This window comes from Hordeum vulgare, chromosome 4H (genome assembly GCF_904849725.1).
Source record: "Hordeum vulgare subsp. vulgare chromosome 4H, MorexV3_pseudomolecules_assembly, whole genome shotgun sequence".
Lineage (NCBI taxonomy): Eukaryota > Viridiplantae > Streptophyta > Magnoliopsida > Poales > Poaceae > Hordeum > Hordeum vulgare.
The window spans coordinates 587,405,834-587,426,907 of NC_058521.1; the positions used below are offsets into that span (position 1 = coordinate 587,405,834).

The following is a 21,074-nucleotide window of genomic DNA, read 5'->3' on the forward strand; positions in this document are numbered from 1 at the left end:
AGCCTGGGCCTAGATCTTGAGCCCGATGGTCGAGCCGGGCCGAGCTCGGGCCTAGCAATTTTATAGTTTAAGGAAGAGGCTCGGCCCGAGGCCCGAGGGAGTTTTTGACCAATGGGCCGGGCTTGGGCCTGATTTTTAGGCCTGATGGCCGGGCCAGGTCGGGCTCAGGCCTAGATTTTTTGCATCGGGCTTTGGTAGGCCCGGCCCAGCCCGAAAGATGGCCAGGTATAGCTGCATATCATATACAGTAGTACCATCTCATGGAACAGGGAGCAGAGCGTTTAAACAACCCAACCAAGAGAAAAAGAAAAAACAATGCTATACATATGAATGTATATAGACATATTTTAGAGTATAGATTCATTCAGTGGCGGAGCCAGCCCGTGAGTGGAGCCTGGGCAAGACTAAATTGTGACCGACTATGAGCTATCATTTGCCCATGAAAACATTGCTTCTACCCATACAGAATTCCATTGCTTAGGCTTGATTTTCTGGACTAGCCCGGGCGGCTGCCCGGGGTCGCCGGGAGGTGGCTCCGCCACTGGATTCATTCATTCAGCGCCGTATGTAGTCCCTATTGAAATCTCGAAAAAAGACTTGTATTTATGAATGGAGGGAGTAAATCAAATCATCATTTTCAAGTTATCAAGGCATAGAGGAACCAATGATCAACTCTCCAACCCTAGAGTTCATGCAGGATAAGGGGAACAAGAAAGTGGGAGAATAATAGTCCAAACATGGTGTTGTTCCCGGGTTTCCAGATGCAGAATTACAAAGCATAGAGTCATGCATAGGCATGTCTAGTTTTCTTGTGTGTATACAGCTCTGGATGGTATTAAATCACATAATATCTCAGGGACACTAGGAAGATGAACCAAATGATGACTCAAAATTCAGACTTTCAAATGTATGCGCCAACAAAACCTTCCTTCGCAAAACAATGAGCTGCATTAACATGTGATTCCGGTGACTGCTGGCATTTCTTCTTTTTTGGTCTTCTCTAACATGTACAGGTTTCCAGTAATAGAGCTATATCCTGCAGTTCGCCGCTGTATAATGGCGCCGAAAGACGCAAGTTAGTGTGAACAAGGGTGGCTCCATCTTTTAGAAGAGTGGTAAAAGATTTCATCTGTCTTTGAGGAATATAAGGTCGTCTGAACACTAACGAGCATGAGAAATAACCATTGACGTAGATAAGAGAGGGGGGGGGGGGCAGAAACTCACTGCAGTAGACAAACTGGTTGAAATCGAAGGTCACTTTCCCTTGCTTGGTTGTGTCGAATGAACTGAACAGGTTACTGGAAACCAAGAAAATATTTCATCAGTAATTCAGAATAGAATTTAGCACATGGTGCGAGGTACTTTGAGAGGACGTAAACCAGAAACACATTTCGGTAAAATGTTCCCTGTTATTCAAATATAAATCAAATAACCACAGGCCAGTCTACAATTAGGTTTTAGTCGTAAAGTAGAAGATGTCCAACAGCTGTGTATTGTGAAACATTGAGTGGCACGTTGGAAACATGCTGTACATACCGAGCTGACTGAACAAAGATGCAGATCGATATAAACTCATCCAAACGAACCATCCCCTTCTTGCTCCTGTCGAAGCTCTGAGAATGGACAAGTATGAAATTAGTTAAACAAAATGAAGTAAAGAATAAGAACCACAAATGCAGATACAGGTACTTCATTAGTACTAGCGAAGGACTCTAGCTAAAGTAGTATTTTCTCAAGTTCAGTAGCTCCTATAGGCTGCATAAGTACAAAATGGATATGGTCGGACGAACGAAAAAAAGAATGCTAAAGTAGTATTTTCTCAAGTTCAGTCATACTGTATTTTTTTATGGGATATACTGCAAATTCTTCATTTTATATTTACTGTTGGCTTCAGTTGTCACCTACATTTTCTCAGTTGCATGACCCATTTCAAGCTCAAATAGGAAAACCCATGATCAAATAACTCATCTTAGCACTTCACAGATAAACACAAGTTTTTTGAACAGCAACCGTGGGCGATCGACGAACGCTAGTTTTACACCTAGATGCTCCAATTTGAAAGAAAAGACAGCTTAGGATAAATAACTTCTTCATCTCAAGTTTGAAATTTAGACAGGTTCCCCGTCAAATGTATCACTGCAATAATTCCTCACAAACTCATGATGCCTTCCGGGAGAGCCTCAAAGCTACACATGAATAATCCTAGTATCAACCATGCAGTAGAAATGAAAGTGAAGTACCTCACAGACAGTGTAGAAGGCAGGTGAATCCAAAGAGAAACCGAGTTTGATTAATGCCTGAAAAGAACAGGGAGGAAACTAAAAAATCCATGTAATGTTGCTCATATGGGATACAGTTGACAGTACATCTCAAAACTAGAGAAATTAACATATCACCTCATACACATCCTCAAGACTGAGAAATCCACGACCCCTGAAATTAAGGAGAGGATAAGAAAAGTAGACAAGAATAATATCGCAAAACGCACGCGCAAACACTCTGAACACCTAAACTCAAGAAAAACACAAACCGTAACAAAGTTTAAGGCGGCATTTGAACAATTTATGAATGGGCACATGGCCGCAAAGTCATGAAACAGGATACCTTTCTAGGGTGGAGAAGACACCCTGCACCTGCAAATTGAAAAGGAGCAGGGCGTATAAACAATCGAGTCAGACAGGAAGCATGGAAATAACTAATAAGAATGCATTACAATGAAGCTCACTCCGAAATGTAGTGTAGTGTTAGTGTATCATATGGTGTAACTTTAGTACGAATAGCGGGCCATTTTTCGTGAAAATCGAGCCAAACTGTACATGCCATGGCCACAAGACTATCAACTTTTGTGAAAAGGGAAAACAAATGTGCATGCATGCCAGTGACTAATCCTGAGTGCCGGACAGATCGGAGTAGAGACCCCACATACCTTGTGAAGGAACTTGTTAAGAGCCAAGAACTCTGCAAAAGTGCAAACGTATACAGCAAGCGAGGTCAAAATCAGATCATCTTTGCAGGTGATCACATCATGTGGTCAACGGTCAACGGTCAACATTCCCTGGAGCAGTAGGGTTCATGCAGAATCGGAGCGGCTAAACTAACCTTGGAAGCTCATGGTGCCGTTCCGATCGAAGTCGTACATCCTGCACAGTACAGTACGGTACAGACATCATCACCAACCCCCAATCCCCAAATGAGCACGGGTCATCGGATAAATTAGGCAGAGCGCACGAGGCGAAGGCCCCGGCGGCCAGAGGAGGAGGACCTGATCATCTGCTGCACGACGGAGAGCGGGAAGTCGAGGTTGCCCACGGCCAGCGCGCTCTGGCGGGAGGAGAGCGGATTCGCGCGTTAGTGGGTCGAATTCTGGTCGCAGGCACTTCCGAGTAGGGGGGCGAGGGGATAAGGAGAACCTGGAGCTGAGGAGCCGTGACGTTGCCGGTGCCGGCGGCGTCGACGCGGTCGAACCACTCCCGGAGCACCACCGCGTTCTCCATCTCCGCCGCTCCGCCGACGGAGACTACCAGAGCGTTTCCGGGGGTTGGGACGGGGGGGAGGAAGCTGGCAGGTTTACGTCTTCTTAAAACCCGCCTTCAAGCCTAGGATACAAGAATGCGTATACATCTCTGTGTTTTCCAGCCGAGCGACGCTAACAGTTTTTACGGAAATTTACGGAAAGTATTAGGTGGGCTAAGATGATTGAAAGAAATAAGCGCGAGGGGGCCCACACCCCCTTAGAATCAGGGAACGGTGGAGATCAACTAACGAAGGAGTCCGTAAACCCTCCGTATTACTTCGTATCTTTAGAATTTTCCTTTCCAGCCTCCGGGTCCGGGAGGGCCATACTAAATTTTACAGGCGAGATTTGTTTCAACGCGCAATAGTCAAATTCACCTTTCTTTTTTCTTGTTTGAGGATCAGTCAAATTTACTTTTAAAGTAAATATGCATGCATACATTAAGAGTAAATTTATGAATCCTCTTAGCTGGCGACCATTTACTTTGAGGGGTTGGCATTTGCGAACATTTTCATGATAATTTTAGTTGCACGAGGGATGGCAGTTTCTTAATTTTAGTTGCACGAGGGATGGCAGTTTCTTCAGAACAGCACGTGAAATTCTTTAGAGAAGGGTGTTTTCTTTCTAAGACCGTTTGATATCGCTTTACAACTAAAACTGGTAGGAAAATGTGTTCACTTGCCACGCCCTTCCCCGCTGACGTTCGCCAGATAATATTATCAAATTTATTCAAACTAAATTTGCTTGGCCTAAACTATTGCAGGAACTAAATTGTTGAAGTGTTATCCTAAGCTTTCTTATCTAAACAGTTTAGGTACTTGATTTTTTTTTGGCTTTCTCGTCTTTTTCCTCCTATTTATTACCTACACCTCTCCAACATTTACCTTTTATCTGTTTAAAATCCATGAAAATAGTCAAAATATATCTTAGGCAAAACTAACCAATAGAATTCCGCAATATTGAAGATAAGGACTTGGTACTACCTCTGTTTCGGATTATAAGTTTTGGATATTTCAATATAGACTACGTATGGACTGAAAATGAGTGGACAAACACACTAAAACGTGTCTATATGGATCTGATTCAGCAAGAACTTAGAACATCTTATAATTCGGAACAGAGGGAGTGCGATTCTACTTCACTCGGAAGCATAATGTGTCCTTAGAACACAACAATCATCACAACTGAAGCAGTAGATTGCCTTTCCTTTCATTTTCTGCATGAACATAGAAGCAATTGATAAAAATGGATAGGTCCATTTTCCCTAAACCCAGCTCACTTTCTTATTGAATCTTTGTAAATGCAACCACACATGCTGACAGCACTCTAACTCTAACTCCCGTCACTTACATGCCTAGCAAACGGAAGAAATTAAACAATATAAACCTTGGATGTATCTTGTCTACAGCCTACGCTCGATCTTTGCACAACCAGGTGAGCATCCTCCCAAGGTACCCTCAGTGACCGACAGAATTGTAGCATTGTGTTCGCATTGGCCATCTTGAACTTCACGCCATCAAATCTGAGGACTCCAATGTGCTTGCCACCATTGATGGAAACAGATGGGGTGTTGCTGCTTCACTCTGATTCACCACTATGAAATAACGTGGACAGTGGACGATGGGCTGCACCAGTAACATCCGCCGCTGGCCTTGGCAAAGCAGCAGCATCACCGGTGGATGCACACGACTCAGTACTCATGGTATCCATGATCACTTTTCCGAGAACAAATCGAACCTCGGCAGTAACTCCGTCTTCCAGCAACTTATAGTCAATCCCATGCATCCCTCTTCTCTTGTCGTATGAAGTTAGGTCATCAAGGCCGTTAAATATCCCCAACACTCTGCCCTTCTCCCTGACTGATACAAAAACCTGGGAACAGACCCACGAGAAATCTTAGTATGCATGATGATTATCAACTGACTTGAGAACAATTATACAAGGCAATTAGCAATTTAACTAAACTATATAGCCACTGGTCTGCTACATCCATGCATATTCTCTTGTTAAAACTGGCAGCGTTTCATCAGTGTATTGTGTGCCAACTTAAGTGGCTAGGCAATATTGATTCAAGTGACATCAATAAGAGCCCCAACTGTTAGACCTTTCACCCTGAGCATTGATAGTTGCAGATGACACTAGGAGAGTTGGGACAATTTTCGTTGATTTATTTCTCACACAATGCCATGCCAACCTGATGGGTTGGGGATACATATTTATAGGCTGCTAGCCAGCCAAGCATATGCTAAGATGCTAGTCTAAGATGCTGCTAAGATGCTAGTCTAAGACGCTATCCTAACTGCCAGTCCTTGATGGTCAAGGATTCTATCCTAACAGCCACAAGGACCATGTGCTGCAGCCCCACAAAGGACCATGTGCTGCAGCCCCACAAAGACCCAGTACAGAGACTTATCCATCACCAACCACTGTTTTCTTTTTCTATTTGCTCAGTAAAACAGAAACGTGTGGAAGTGATAATAAACTGATACCAATATTGGAGAGCATAGAAACAATATAAACAACTATTTAAAGATTAAAGATGCAACTAAAAAGTGCTTCACAAAACGCACTACTGATTCAGCCTGGAAACAGGAAAATAACGTAAGTTGCTCCCACAGGAAAACAGGAAATTTAATAAAAATGTAAGAACTGCTGGTTTGAAGATGCACGGTTGGGAATTAGGATATGCTAAAGCGGTACTTACAAGTCCTGAAAATTGAGAAGCCCCCGGATATCTGACCACTGATTGTTTGAGAGTATTTAAACATGTCAATGTATCAACCGAAGATTTGACTAGTGATGCTAGATGTGATGTCCGTTCCATAAGATTATCCACTTTGGACCCAGAAGGCCCCAAAGCTTCTGGGACATATGTAACTGGTGCTCCAACATCTTCGTTCAGGAACTCGATGGCGCTGTCCCATGTTCCAAAATGCATAAGTGCAGCAAAAGCCTTGATTACCTGGGCATCTTGTGGAGAATTTACCAATGCATTGTGAAATGCCAACAACGCTACCCTGTTAAATAATATCAAACGAATGAAATATCCGAAGTATGACTGACAAAGAATATTCATACCGACTGAAAATTGGGTCAATAGATATGCTACTCGGTTGCCAAATAAAGATACAGAAAAAACAGTTTGCCTACTCAGAATAATGGGTGCTAGTATAGGCACAAAAGAGGCTTACATAAATGCACACTGACAGTGGTACGGACTACTATGCAGATATTATAAAACTACGTGAAGTATGTGTGTTTCTAGGCTGGCATAAGTAAATCTAAGAAGATGCACTTTGTCTTCTCTACTCATCCAGACTGAAAAGTGAAAACTACTCCCTCCGTCCGGGTTTATTGGCCCTCCTTGTATTTAGTGTCGAACTTTGACCATAAAGTTAACAAATAAAATATGAATATATGACACAAAATATTATATGGTATCTTCTTTTCAATACAAATCTAATGGCATACTTTTTGTAGCATATAAATCATATGTCGTGAGTTATATTTAGATGGTCAGAGTTTGATCCAAAATACTAGGGTGCTTGATAAACTCGGACGGAGGGAGTACGCCATGATTATGATGATATAGCCTAATAAACTGAGACATGCACTTCAGCACTCAAGGACTCTTACCACAAAGAGCAGTGGCATGGACGGTCGGCGGAGAAGAACTTGTCAAGATTAGCCAATAGATTCTGCACACATGAAATCAACAGCATGAGACAACATATTAAGCCATAATCTTAAAATTCAAATTTCGCATGAACTAACGGGAAGGACAGACACATGGCAACAGTAATTTGGAAAGGGAATCAAGTACTGCTGAAATATAATACCAACTAAGAAAGCATCAGAAATAAGCAACATGATGAATGGTAGTTCTAAAGTACAGAAAGATGTCAAAGTGACGGATACATCATCTAGTTATTGGCAACACTCTGCCAGTGCCATGACGTGTGCACAGGAAAACAGTTTTTTTCACCAAATAAACCAGCAATAAAGAAACTGGGTGTTAAGCTTCATGCACTAGCCAACGCAACCAAAAGTCCGAACTGATGGAAAGGGCTAGTGCAATCCACATATACTGTAACACCCCCTCTCACGTGTGACTGGGAAGACAAGTCAACACGTGCAACCGGAAGAGAGCGACGGCGCGCGAAACTCACGTATGACTCAAGAGGCCTCTACGTGGACACAAAGGGGGGCTACCAACAATTTTTAATAAAGTGCGAAAGCCAGGACTTGAACTCAAGACCTTAGCTCCGATACCATGTTAAGCTTCATGCACTAGCCAACGCAACCAAAAGTCCAAACTGATGGAAAGGGCCAGTGCAATCCACATATACTGTAACACTGGGGATGTACAAGTCAATCTAAAAATAAACCCAGTTGATAGCCCCACAAGCCCGTAACTGCAGATGACTGGAGACCTGATATAGAATTTGATGGAAGCATCTTTGGCGAAGGCGAGGAATACCTCAGGACAACGAAGCCAGACCCATCATTTTGACAGCTATTAATATGTACCCACACTAATAGCAGAACTAGAGTTAAGTGTGCGCTTAAATTTTTCAATATATTTAGAATCCAATTTTCCACACAACATGGCACATTTCAGAGTTACTCACCATGAGCATCAGACCTCTGTCACTAGATTTGCCCTTTAACTGATCTGACAAATATGCTGCCTAAAATTCAAAGAGCATTCAATAATGAGTAAGCTGAAAGAGAAGTGGTCACGACCAGAAATCTACTTGTCTAGCAACGAGACCGCATTGCTCAACTTACCTGAAGAGGCAGCAAAATATCGAGAAGTCCATATTTTCTAAGTAATCTAATCGAAGACTCTGCCGCCCCATAAGATAGCATATATTTCATTTCCATAGCCAACCTTGTCTGCAGAGTAAATGAGGTGATCAACGTAAAGAGAAAATACACGAGAAAACGTATATGTTTGCACATCGCTTTCAAGGAGATAAACCTTGTCGATATCTTTGATGGATGGAGAAAGATCACGTATTGCAGTAGAAGTTTCGCTGGAAAACTGAAAGCCAAGGCGAGCAGCAACTCTCAAGCCACGCAAAATCCTGGCTGAAAGAAATTAGAATCAAAATTCGTCTTCGATAGATAATGATAATACAAATCAAGGACATTCTTGAACACCTACCAGGATCCTCCTTGAAAGAAACATTGGCAGGAATCACTGTACACACCTGATTGATGATTTAAGGAGTTAGGCAGAAGGAAAAGGGTAAGTAAGACGAGGACACGGTTGAATCTGCCTGAGAAGACTCACTGACTATTACCTTGTTTTTTCTTAGATCATTTACTCCACTCACATAATCATAAACTCTGTTATTGAATGGATTAAAGAATAGGCTGCCATACAAGCATTGAAACAACGTTAGCAATTTAGCTCCCATGATATTTCACAAAAACTGCATTTGATGAGCATTTGAAGTACAAGACTTCCTACAGAACATATTACCTGTTTACTGTAAAGTCTCTTCTCAATGAATCCTTCCAGCGAAGAGTATCCCCCTCGTCATGGCCATCTATCTCTTCTGAGCAGTTTACATTTTCATTTCCTTTCACTTGACTCGGATTTGTCTGGAAGCTTGAAACCTGTAAGAATAAAAGACAACATAAGCAAACGAGGGTTAGACAACAATGCTCCAAGAATCAGTATCAAAATGCCAATGTTCTTATGAATAACAAACCTCATATGTTGAGCCATGCATTCTAATAAGGCATATTGGAAAGCGTTTGCCAACGATGAAACAACGTGGGAAAACAAGTTTCTTAATCTGGAAAGAATCGGAGGCACGTCAATGGGACAATGGTATCATTATTTTTGGAAAAAAAGAAACATGTGTGATCTTTGAATGAGCTGAAACCTGTTTGAGACTTGCAGTGGTGATCACATCAAAATCCTTAGGTGCCCTTTTGAGTAGTAAATCTCTCACACATCCCCCAACAAGGTAAGCTTCAAATCCTGTAAAACAAGTTTGTCCTTGAGTACTGCATGCATTCTTATATTCCGTGGTTTATGTTTTAGCGCAGCGGTGTGTTAAGAAGCAAAAGCATGACATGAATGTGGTGTCAAAGCTCTTAGCTTCAAAACGGGGATAAACAACAAAGTGACTTCTATGCACCTTTTCGTTTCAGCCTTTGTAGAAGAGCCATACAATCGCGAGGTATAGAACCCGTGGGTATTCCAACGGACCTCGAGTCAAAACACTTCCATGACGAAGGATCGATGAATCCTGCACATGAATAACAGTTGATAAAGTCGATTTGCATAGACATGCCTTGCATTTGTTTGTCAGGATTTACTTGAACATCTTTACTCGAGGCAAACAACCGAGTGCTTCCCACAAACCAAAAACCAGTGCAGAGACTGAATGTGGTAATAAGCACAGGAGCTAAGCCAGAACAAGCTGCCCGTGCAGCTGCACAACAGCTGCGGAAGGCGAGCTGCATAGATATGATTTACACATGGAAGCATGAAGCATCTACTCTGTTGATGGAGTCGTCACCTGGCCTTGAAGCGGAGCTGGACCGGCCGTTCCGCAGACCGCCGCCGTCTTCCTTCCTCGAGCCGTACTTCCTCATCTGAAGGTAGCAGGGCGGATGGATGGGTTAGGTACGGAGCAAAACTTTCCTTGAGTGCACCGCCGGCGAGGTGCTCGACGAAATGCCAGACGGGCCTGGGGGGAGGAGGTGGCGTGGCGACTGACCTGGAGGAGACGCGAGGCCGCGGCGCTGAGGCGGGAGAGGAGGGGAGCGGGGGAGGAGAGAGAGGGGAGGTCGGCGCACCGTCGGACCGCCGTCATGACATGGCCTGGGGAGGCAGGCGGGCGGTGGCGGCGGCGGCGCGGAGGGCGTGCTGTGCGGCAGACGGTGGCGGCGGCGGCGGCGCGGAGGGCGTGCTGTGCGGCAGACGGCGGAGAGTCTTGGGCACGCACGGTGCACGGTTGTTGTACCAGGTGGCTGGTAACCCGGGCTGAAGCGGGCCGTTCTCAGTGGCCACGGAGAGAGGGGCAGAGCGCGCAGTCGGCCTGACGGACGATACGGCCCATTAAGGTCAGTGAGCCGACTGTGTATATTATACACGGCGTGGAAATTATACACGTCCTAGTTTTTCAGTGGAACGTGTAAATTAGGACGTGTATATTCCCCTCATTCTTTCCCCCTCTGCAAGATAAGAGATTCAGTAGTGCACACAGGTTCAGAGAACAAGACAGGGGAGCTTCGCCGCATTGCAGCCGTCTCCCTCGTCGTCGGCAGCCTTCCCCGTGGCATCCAAGATGTCCATGGACTCGAGGGTGCCTCCCTCGTTCCATTCCCATCGCTAGGGTGACCGGTGGGCCACCACAGCGACGGTCCCAACCTCGTCTCCGACGAGTACCCGGAGCCGAAGCCCTGCAGCAGGAGGAGGAGCCCCCGTGCTCCAGCCAGCCATTTCGGCGCCCGACGCAGCCCCCCGTCCCGGCCTTGCCTGAGGAGGAGCAGCAACTGCGGGGCGGCCGGGAACCCTAGAGGCCTCGCACCTCCGAGATCCGGCCGAACTGGGGGTGAGGACGGCGCGGCCGGGCCGCAGGCGGCGTGGGCGGGACGGGCGGGCGTCCGGGCACAGGGAGCCCCGGCCTTGCTTCTCACGGAGGAGAAGGCGGCGGTGGACCGGCGGGCGGCGGCCGGAGGAAGGGGGAGGGGAGACCGGAGGCGGCTGCGCGGCCTTGCTCCTCAGGGAGGAGGAGCCCCCTGCTCCAGCGCCACCGCCAGCCCGCACCCCGCAGCGCCGCCCCGCCGCCGCCAGCCAGCCCGCCCGCCCGCACCCCGCCCCGCACAGCGCCGCGAGCTCCACGAGCGTGGCTCGCTCGTGTTTATTTCCACGACGAGTAGCCTCGTGGATGGACGTGTATAACTTCCACGCCCGTATACACGTTCCACTCGGAGGCATTTTTCTGTTAGCAACGTGTATATTTACCATCCACCTCCATATACACCATCCACTAGAGATGCTCTAAGCCGAGTCCAAGCCAAATCCCCCTCAAAAAAAAGCTAAACGCAAATGTCAGCATGGGTTGCATTTTTATTAGGACAGTAAAACTGAATCTAAATGGAGCTCTCTCACGACCTCAACATTTTATACCGTTGGATCGCGTGCTTTGGACATTCCTGACCATCGGATAGAATTCTAATCGCGAACTCGGCCAACTGTCCTAGAGGGCTGCTATTCTGGGAGCCGAAACCGTGATATGTGGTTAATTGGGCCGTCTACCTCCCGAAGCCCATACTTTCTGCCTCGGGCATCCCCCTCCATTTTAGTGTTCCAGCCCGTTCTCATCGTATCACATTCCCTCATCCCCTCGTCTAATCCAATCGACCTGGGCGAAACAGCCCTACAGACAGGCGACAACGCAACCGTCGACGAATCCCTTATCTGTAAGCATGCTCCATGTAGAGTAAGATGAGAGGATGACTGGGGAAGAAGGGAAGGCGAGTCACATCTGGTTCGCCTCGATCCTTCTCCTCTCATGACGTATGTGTGTTGGGGAACGTCGCATGGGAAACAAAAAATTTCCTACGCGCACGAAGACCTATCATGGTGATGTCCATCTACGAGAGGGGATGTGTGATCTACGTACCCTTGTAGACCGTACAGCGGAAGCGTTAGTGAACGCGGTTGATGTAGTGGAACGTCCTCACGTCCCTCGATCCGCCCCGCGAACCGTCCCGCGATCAGTCCCATGATCTAGTGCCGAACGGACGGCACCTCCGCGTTCAGCACACGTACAGCTCGACGATGATCTCGGCCTTCTTGATCCAGCAAGAGAAACGGAGAGGTAGAAGAGTTCTCCGGCAGCGTGACGGCGCTCCGGAGGTTGGTGGTGATCTTATCTCAGCAGGGCTCCGCCCGAGCTCCGCAGAAACGCGATCTAGAGGAAAAACCGTGGAGGTATGTGGTCGGGCTGCCGTGGAAAAGTCGTCTCAAATCAGCCCTAAAACCTCCGTATATATAGGGGGAAGAGGGGGAGCCATGCCTTGGGGCTCAAGGAGCCCCAAGGGGGTCGGCCGAGCCAAGGGGGGAAGGTCTCCCCCCAAACCGAGTCCAACTTGGTTTGGTGGGTGGAGTCCTTCTTCCCTTTCCCACCTCCTCTTTTTTTTCTTTTCTTTTTGATTTTCTTCCTATGGCGCATAGGGCCTTCTTGGGCTGTCCCACCAGCCCACTAAGGGCTGGTGCGCCACCCCCAAGGCCTATGGGATTCCCCGGGGTGGGTTGCCTCCCCCCCCCCCGGTGAACACCCGGAACCCATTCGTCATTCCCGGTACATTCCCGGTAACTCCGAAAACCTTCCGGTAATCAAATGAGGTCATCCTATATATCAATCTTCATTTCCGGACCATTCCGGAAACCCTCGTGACGTCCGTGATATCATCCGGGACTCCGAACAACATTCGGTAACCAACCATATAACTCAAATACGCATAAAACAACGTCGAACCTTAAGTGTGCAGACCCTGCGGGTTCGAGAACTATGTAGACATGACCCGAGTGACTCCTCGGTCAATATCCAATAGCGGGACCTGGATGCCCATATTGGATCCTACATATTCTACGAAGATCTTATCGTTTGAACCTCGGTGCCAAGGATTCATATAATCCCGTATGTCATTCCCTTTGTCCTTCGGTATGTTACTTGCCCGAGATTCGATCGTCAGTATCCGCATACCTATTTCAATCTCGTTTACCGGCAAGTCTCTTTACTCGTTCCGTAATACAAGATCCCGCAACTTACACTAAGTCACATTGCTTGCAAGGTTTGTGTGTGATGTTGTATTACCGAGTGGGCCCCGAGATACCTCTCCGTCACACGGAGTGACAAATCCCAGTCTCGATCCATACTAACTCAACTAACACCTTCGGAGATACCTGTAGAGCATCTTTATAGTCACCCAGTTACGTTGCGACGTTTGATACACACAAAGCATTCCTCCGGTGTCAGTGAGTTATATGATCTCATGGTCATAGGAACAAATACTTGACACGGAGAAAACAGTAGCAACAAAATGACACGATCAACATGCTACGTCTATTAGTTTGGGTCTAGTCCATCACATGATTCTCCTAATGATGTGATCCCGTTATCAAGTAACAACACTTGCCTATGGCCAGAAAACCTTGGCCATCTTTGATCAAGGAGCTAGTCAACTAAAGGCTTACTAGGGACAGTGTTTTGTCTATGTATCCACACAAGTATTGTGTTTCCAATCAATACAATTATAGCATGGATAATAAACGATTATCATGAACAAAGAAATATAATAATAACTAATTTATTATTGCCTCTAGGGCATATTTCCAACAGTCTCCCACTTGCACTAGAGTCAATAATCTAGTTCACATCTCCATGTGATTCCAACGAATCCAACACCCATGTAGTTTTGGGGTCTGATCACGTCTTGCTCGTGAGAGAGGTTTTAGTCAACGGTTCTAAAACCTTCAGATCCATGCGTTCTTTACAAATCTTTATGTCATCTTATAGATGCTGCTACTGCGTGCTATTCGGAAATGCTCCAAATATCTACCCTACTATACGAATCCGTTTCACTACTCGTAGTTATTCGGATTAGTGTCAAAGCTTGCATCAACATAACCCTTTACGACGAACTCTTTAACCACCTCCATAATCGAGAAAAATTCCTTAGTCTATTTAGTTACTAAGGATAACTTTGATCGTTGATCAGTGATTCAATCCTGGATCACTCTGTGTACCTCTTTAACTGACTTGCCACAAGGCACACATCAGGTGCGGTACTCAGCATGGCATACTTTAGAGTCTACGGCTAAGGCATAGAAGACGACCTTCGTCTATTCTCTTTATTCTGCCGTGGTCGGGTTTTGAGTCTTACTCAAATTCACACCTTACAACGCAACCAAGAACTCCTTCTTTGGTGATCTATTTTGAACTCCTTCAAAAACTTGTCAAGGCATGCATCTTGTTGAAACTTCTATTAAGCGTTTTGATCTATCTCCATAGATATTGATGCTCAACGTTCAAGTAGCTCAATCCAGGTATTCCTTTGAAAAACTCCTTTCAAACAACCTTTTATGCTTCACAGAAATTCTACATTACTTCTGATCAACAATATGTCAACCACATATACTTATCAGAAATTCTATAGTGCTCCCACTCACTTCTTTGGAAATACAAGTTTCTCATAAACCTTGTACAAACCCAAAATCCTTGATCATCTCATCAAAGTGTATGTTCCAACTCCGAGATGCTTGCACCAGTCCATTTAAGGATCGCTGGAGCTTGCATACTTGCTAGTATCTTTAGGATCGACAAAACCTCATGGTTGTATCTCATACAATGTTTGCTCAAGGAAACCGTCGAGGAAACAATGTTTTGACATCCTACATGCAATATTTCATAAATAATGCAGCAACTACTAACATAATTCTAACAGACTTTTAGCATCGCTACGAGTGAGAAAGTCTCATCATAGTCAACTGTTTGATCTTGTCGGAAACATCTTTGCGACAAGTCGAGCTTTTCTTAATAGTGACTTATCACTATCATCGTCTGTCTTCCTTTTAAAGATCCATCTTTACTCAATAGTCCTATGACCATCAAATAGTCTTCCAAAGTCTACACTTTGTTTTCATACATGGGTCCTCTCTCGGATTTCATGGCTTCCAGCCATTTGTCGGAATCTGGGCCCACCATTGCTTTCTCCATAACTCGTAGGTTCACTGTTGCTCATCAACATGACCTCCAAGACAGGGTTACCGTACCACTCTGCAGTAGTACGCGACCTTGTCAACCTACGAGGCTTGTAGTAACTTGATCCGATGCTCGATGATCACCATCATCAGCTTTCACTTCAATTGGTGTAGGCGCCACAGGAACAACTTCCTGCGCCCTGCTACACACTGGTCGAAGTGATGGTTCAATAACCTCATCAAGTTCTACCACCCTCCCACTCAATTCTTTCGAGAGAAACCTTTCCTCGAGAAAGGAACCGTTTCTAGAAACAAACACTTTGCTTTCGGATCTGAGATAGGAGATGTACCCAACTGTTTTGGATATCCTATGAAGATGCATTTATCCGCCTTGGGTTCGAGCTTATCAGACTGAAACTTTTTCACATAAGTGTCGAAACCCCGAACTTTCAAGAAACGACAGTTTAGATTTCTCTAAACCTCAGTCTATATTGTGTCATCTCAACGGAAATACGTGGTGCCCTATTTAAAGTGAATGCGGTTGTCTCTAATGCTTAACCCATAAACGATAGTGGTAATTCGATAAGAGACATCATAGCATGCACCATACCAAATAGTGTGTGGCTATGACGTTCAGACACATCATCACACTATGATGTTCTAGGTGGCATGAACTGCGAAACAATTTCCACATTGTCTTGACTGCGTACCAAAACTCGTAACTCAGATATTCATTTCTATGATCATATCGTAGACGGTTTATCCTCTTGTTACGACGAACTTCACTCCGAAACAGAATTGAACTTTTCAATATTTCAGACTTGTGATTCATTAAGCAAATACTCTAGTATCTACTCAAATCATCATTGAAGTAAGAACATAATGATATCCACTGCGTGCCTCAGCACCCATTGGACTGCATACATCAAAATGTATCACTTCCAACAAGTTACTATCTTATTTCATCTCAATGAAAACAAGGCCTTGCTCATGTGGTATGATTTGCATGTCACCAGTGATTCAAAATCAAGTGAGTATAAAGATCCATCAGCATGGAGCCTCTTCATGCAATTTATACCAACATGACTCAAGCGGCAGTGCCACAAGTAAGTGGTACTATCATCATTACCTCGTATCTTTTGGCACCAATATCATGAACATGTGTAACACTACGATCGAGATTCAATAAACCATTGAAGGTGATTATTCAAGAAAATAGAGTAACCATTATTCTCTTTAAATGAATAATCGTATTGCAATAAACACGATCCAATCATGTTCATGCTTAACGCAAGCACCAAATAACAATTATTTAGGTTTAACACCAATCCCGATGGTAGAGGGAGCGTGCGACGTTTGATCATATCAACCTTGGAAACACTTCCAACATGTATCGTTACCTCGCCTTTAGCTAGTCTCCGTTTATGCCGTAGCTTTCATTTCGTGTTACTAATCACTTAGCAACCGAACCGGTATCCAATACCCTCATGCTACTAGGAGTACTAGTAAAGTACACATCAACATCATGTCTATCAAATATACTTCTTTCGACTTTTGCGAGCCTTGTTATCTACCAAGTATCTAGAGTTGCTCCGCCTCAGTGATTGTTCCCCTCATTACAGAAGCACTTAGTCTCGGGTTTGGGTTTAATCTTGGGTCTCTTCATTAGTGCAGCAACTGTTTTGCCGTTTCACGAAGTATCCCTTCTAGCCCTTGACTTTCTTGAAACTTAGTGGTTTTACAAACCATCAACTATCGATGCTCCTTCTTGATTTCTACCTTCACAGTGTCAAACATCGCGAATTGCTCAAGGATCATTGTATCTATCCTTGATATGTTATAGTTCATCACGAAGCTCTCACAGCTTGGTGGCAGCGACTTTGGAGAACCATCACTATCTCATCTGGAAGATTAAGTCCCACTTGATTCAAGTGATTGTCGTACTCAGACAATCTGAGCACACGCTCAACGATTGAGCTTTTCTCCTTTACTTTGTGGACAAAGAATCTTGTCGGAGGTCTCGTACCTCTCAACAAGGGCACGAGCATGAAATCACAATTTCATCTCTTTAGAACATCACTTATGTTCCGTGACGTTTCAAAACGTCTTCGGTGCCTTGCTTCTAAGCCATTAAGTATTTTGCACTGAACTATCGTGTAGTCATCAGAAACGTGTATGTCGGATGTTCACAGCATCCACAGACGACGCTCGAGGTGCAGCACACCGAGTGGTGCATTAAGGACATAAGCCGTCTGTGCAGCAACGAGGACAATCCTCTTCAAAGTTTGCTACTATCAACTTTCAACTAAATTTTCTCTAGGAACATATAAAAACAGTAGAGCTATAGCGCAAGCTACATCGTAATTCGCAAAGACCATTAGACTATGTTCATGAAAATTAGTTCAATTAATCATATTACTTAAGAACTCCCACTCAAAAAGTACATCTCTCTAGTCATTTGAGTGGTACATGATCCAAATCCACTATCTCAAGTCCGATCATCACGTGAGTCGAGAATAGTTTCAGTGGTAAGCATCTCTATGCTAATCATATCAACTATATGATTCATGCTCGACCTTTCGGTCTCATGTGTTACGAGGCCATGTCTGCACATGCTAGGCTCGTCAAGCTTAACCCGAGTGTTCTGCGTGTGCAACTGTTTTGCACCCGTTGTATGTGAACGTTGAGTCTATCACACCCGATCATCACGTGGTGTCTCGAAACGAAGAACTGTCGCAGCGGTGCACAGTCGGGGAGAACACAATTTCGTCTTGAAATTTTAGTGAGAGATCACCTCATAATGCTACCGTCGTTCTAAGCAAGATAAGGTGCAAAAAGGATTAACATCACATGCAATTCATAAGTGACATGATATGGCCATCATCATGCGCTTCTTGATCTCCATCACCAAAGCACCGGCACGATCTTCTTGTCACCGGCGTCACACCATGATCTTCATCATCATGATCTCCATCAACGTGTCGCCATCGGGGTTGTCGTGCTACTCATGCTATTACTACTAAAGATACGTCCTAGTAATATAGTAAACACATCTGCAAGCACAAACGTTAGTTTAAAGACAACCCTATGGCTCCTGCCGGTTTCCGTACCATCTATGTGCAAGTCGATATTAACTATTACAACATGATCATCTCATACATCCAATATATCACATCACATCGTTGGCCATATCACATCACAAGCATACCCTGCAAAAACAAGTTAGACGTCTTCTAATTTTGTTGTTGCATGTTTTACGTGGTGACCATGGGTATCTAGTAGGATGGCATCTTACTTACGCAAACACCACAACGGAGATACATGAGTTGCTATTTAACCTCATCCAAGGACATCCTCGGTCAAATCCGATTCAACTAAAGTTGGAGAAACTGACACTTGCCAGTCATCTTTGAGCAACGGGGTTACTCGTAGCGATGAAACCAGTCTCTCGTAAGCGTACGAGTAATGTCGGTCCAAGCCGCTTCAATCCAACAATACCGCGGAATCAAGAAAAGACTAAGGAGGGCAGCAAAACGCACATCACTGCCCACAAAAACTTTTGTGTTCTACTCGAGAAGACATCTACGCATGAACCTAGCTCATGATGCCACTGTTGGGGAATGTCGCATGGGAAACAAAAAAATTCCTACGCGCACGAAGACCTATCATGGTGATGTCCATCTACGAGAGGGGATGTGTGATCTACGTACCCTTGTAGACCGTATAGCAGAAGCGTTAGTGAACGCGGTTGATGTAGTGGAACGTCCTCACGTCCCTCAATCCGCCCCGTGAACCGTCCCGCGATCAGTCCCACGATCTAGTGCCGAACGGACGGCACCTCCACGTTCAGCACACGTACAGCTCGACGATGATATCGGCCTTCTTGATCCAGCAAGAGAGACGGAGAGGTAGAAGAGTTCTCCGGCAGCGTGACGGCGCTCCGGAGGTTGGGGGTGATCTTATCTCAGCAGGGCTCCGCCCGAGCTCCGCAGAAACGCGATCTAGAGGAAAAACCGTGGAGGTATGTGGTCGGGCTGCCGTGGAAAAGTCGTCTCAAATCAGCCCTAAAACCTCCGTATATATAGGGGGAAGAGGGGGAGCCTTGCCTTGGGGCTCAAGGAGCCCCAAGGGGGTCCGCTGAGCCAAGGGGGGAAGGTCTCCCTGTTGGAATTATGCCCTAGAGGCAATAATAAATATAGTTATTATTATAATTCCTTTATCAAGATAATCGTTTAGTATCCATGCTATAATTGTATTGAATGAAGACTCATTTACATGTGTGGATACATAGACAAAACACCATCCCTAGCAAGCCTCTAGTTGGCTAGCCAGTTGATCAAAGATAGTCAGTGTCTTCTTATTATGGACAAAGTGTTGTTGCTTGATAACTGGATCACGTCATTAGGAGAATCACGTGATGGACTAGACCCAAACTAATAGACGTAGCATGTTGATCGTGTCATTTTGTTGCTACTATTTTCTGCGTGTCAAGTATTTATTCCGATGACCATCAGATCATATAACTCACTGACACCGGAGGAATGCTTTGTGTGTATCAAACGTCGCAACGTAACTGGGTGACTATAAAGATGCTCTACAGGTATCTCCGAAGGTGTTAGTTGAGTTAGTATGGATCAAGACTGGGATTTGTCACTTCGTGTGACGGAGAGGTATCTCGGGGCCTACTCGGTAATACAACATCACACACAAGCCTTGCAAGCAATGTAACTTAGTGTAAGTTGTGGGATCTTGTATTACGGAACGAGTAAAGAGACTTGCCGGTAAACGAGATTGAAATAGGTATGCGGATACTAACGATCGGATCTCGGGCAAGTAACATACCGAAGGACAAAGGGAATGACATACGGGATTATAAGAATCCTTGGCACTGAGGTTCAAACGATAAGATCTTCGTAGAATATGTAGGATCCAATATGGGCATCCAGGTCCCTCTACTGGATATTGACCGAGGAGTCTCTCGGGTCATGTCTACATAGTTCTCGAACCCGCAGGGTCTGCACACTTAAGGTTCGACGTTGTTTTATGCGTATTTGAGTTATATGGTTGGTTACCGAATGTTGTTCGGAGTCCCGGATGATATCACGGACGTCATGAGGGTTTCCGGAATGGTCCGAAAACGAAGATTGATATATAGGATGACCTCATTTGATTACCGGAAGGTTTTCGGAGTTACCGGGAATGTACCGGGAATGACGAATGGGTTCCGGGAGTTCACCGGGGGGGCAACCCACCCCGGGGAAGCCCATAGGCCTTGAGGGTGGCACACCAGCCCTTAGTGGGCTGGTGGGACAGCCCAAAAGGGCCCTATGCGCCTAGGAAAGAAAATCAAAGAGAAAAAAAAGAGGAGGTGGGAAGGGAAGGAAGGACTCCCACCCACCAAACCAAGTCCAACTCGGTTTGGGGGGGGTAGCCTTCCCCCTTGGACTCGGCCGACCCCCTTGGGGCTCCTTGAGCCCGAAGGCAAGGTCCCCTCCCTCCCACCTATATATACGGAGGTTTTAGGGCTGATTTGAGACGACTTTTCCACGGCAGCCTGACCACATACCTCCACGGTTTTTCCTCTAGATCGCGTTTCTGCGGAGCTCGGGCGGAGCCCTGCTGAAACAAGGTCATCACCAACCTCCGGAGCGCAGTCACGCTGCCGGAGAACTCTTCTACCTCTCCGTCTCTCTTGCTGGATCAAGAAGGCCGAGATCATCGTCGAGCTGTACGTGTGCTGAACGCGGAGGTGCCGTCCGTTCGGTACTAGATCGTGGGACTGATCGCGGGATTGTTCGCGGGGCGGATCGAGGGACGTGAGGA

General features: G+C 45.5%; 2 protein-coding genes across 2 annotated transcripts; both read right to left on the minus strand.

Moving 5' to 3' along the window:
- Positions 1 to 724: 724 nt before the first annotated feature.
- Positions 725 to 3,574, minus strand: LOC123449774 (sorcin-like). The gene is made up of 10 exons (XM_045127098.1): positions 3,411 to 3,574; positions 3,263 to 3,321; positions 3,100 to 3,140; positions 2,927 to 2,958; positions 2,605 to 2,633; positions 2,397 to 2,433; positions 2,241 to 2,297; positions 1,537 to 1,613; positions 1,225 to 1,298; positions 725 to 1,049 (listed from the first exon to the last, which is right to left on the minus strand). The coding sequence occupies exons 1-10, from the start codon at positions 3,492 to 3,494 to the stop codon at positions 1,030 to 1,032; spliced, it is 510 nt and encodes a 169-aa protein (XP_044983033.1). The 5' UTR covers positions 3,495 to 3,574; the 3' UTR covers positions 725 to 1,029.
- A 1,118-nt stretch (positions 3,575 to 4,692) lies between these two features.
- Positions 4,693 to 10,396, minus strand: LOC123449775 (poly(A) polymerase I-like). The gene is made up of 14 exons (XM_045127099.1): positions 10,258 to 10,396; positions 10,057 to 10,132; positions 9,673 to 9,783; positions 9,415 to 9,512; positions 9,238 to 9,324; positions 9,006 to 9,142; positions 8,824 to 8,896; positions 8,685 to 8,730; positions 8,499 to 8,608; positions 8,306 to 8,413; positions 8,146 to 8,205; positions 7,151 to 7,212; positions 6,219 to 6,531; positions 4,693 to 5,386 (listed from the first exon to the last, which is right to left on the minus strand). Exons 1-14 carry the CDS (start codon positions 10,351 to 10,353, stop codon positions 5,093 to 5,095), a joined length of 1,671 nt encoding a protein of 556 aa, XP_044983034.1. The 5' UTR covers positions 10,354 to 10,396; the 3' UTR covers positions 4,693 to 5,092.
- Positions 10,397 to 21,074: the final 10,678 nt, after the last annotated feature.

Coding starts and splice junctions, on each gene's coding strand:
- LOC123449774 (XM_045127098.1), bottom strand. CDS start 3,494: ATGGAGAACGCGGTGGTGCTCCGGGAGTGGTTCGACCGCGTCGACGCC. Junction 2,434..2,604: donor GTCTTCTCCACCCTAGAAAG/GTATCCTGTTTC, acceptor CCTTAATTTCAG/GGGTCGTGGATTTCTCAGTC. Junction 1,299..1,536: donor ATCTTTGTTCAGTCAGCTCG/GTATGTACAGCA, acceptor CTTGGTTTCCAG/TAACCTGTTCAGTTCATTCG.
- LOC123449775 (XM_045127099.1), bottom strand. CDS start 10,353: ATGACGGCGGTCCGACGGTGCGCCGACCTCCCCTCTCTCTCCTCCCCC. Junction 10,133..10,257: donor CGGCCTCGCGTCTCCTCCAG/GTCAGTCGCCAC, acceptor TGCTACCTTCAG/ATGAGGAAGTACGGCTCGAG. Junction 9,784..10,056: donor CAGCTCCGCTTCAAGGCCAG/GTGACGACTCCA, acceptor ATTCATGTGCAG/GATTCATCGATCCTTCGTCA.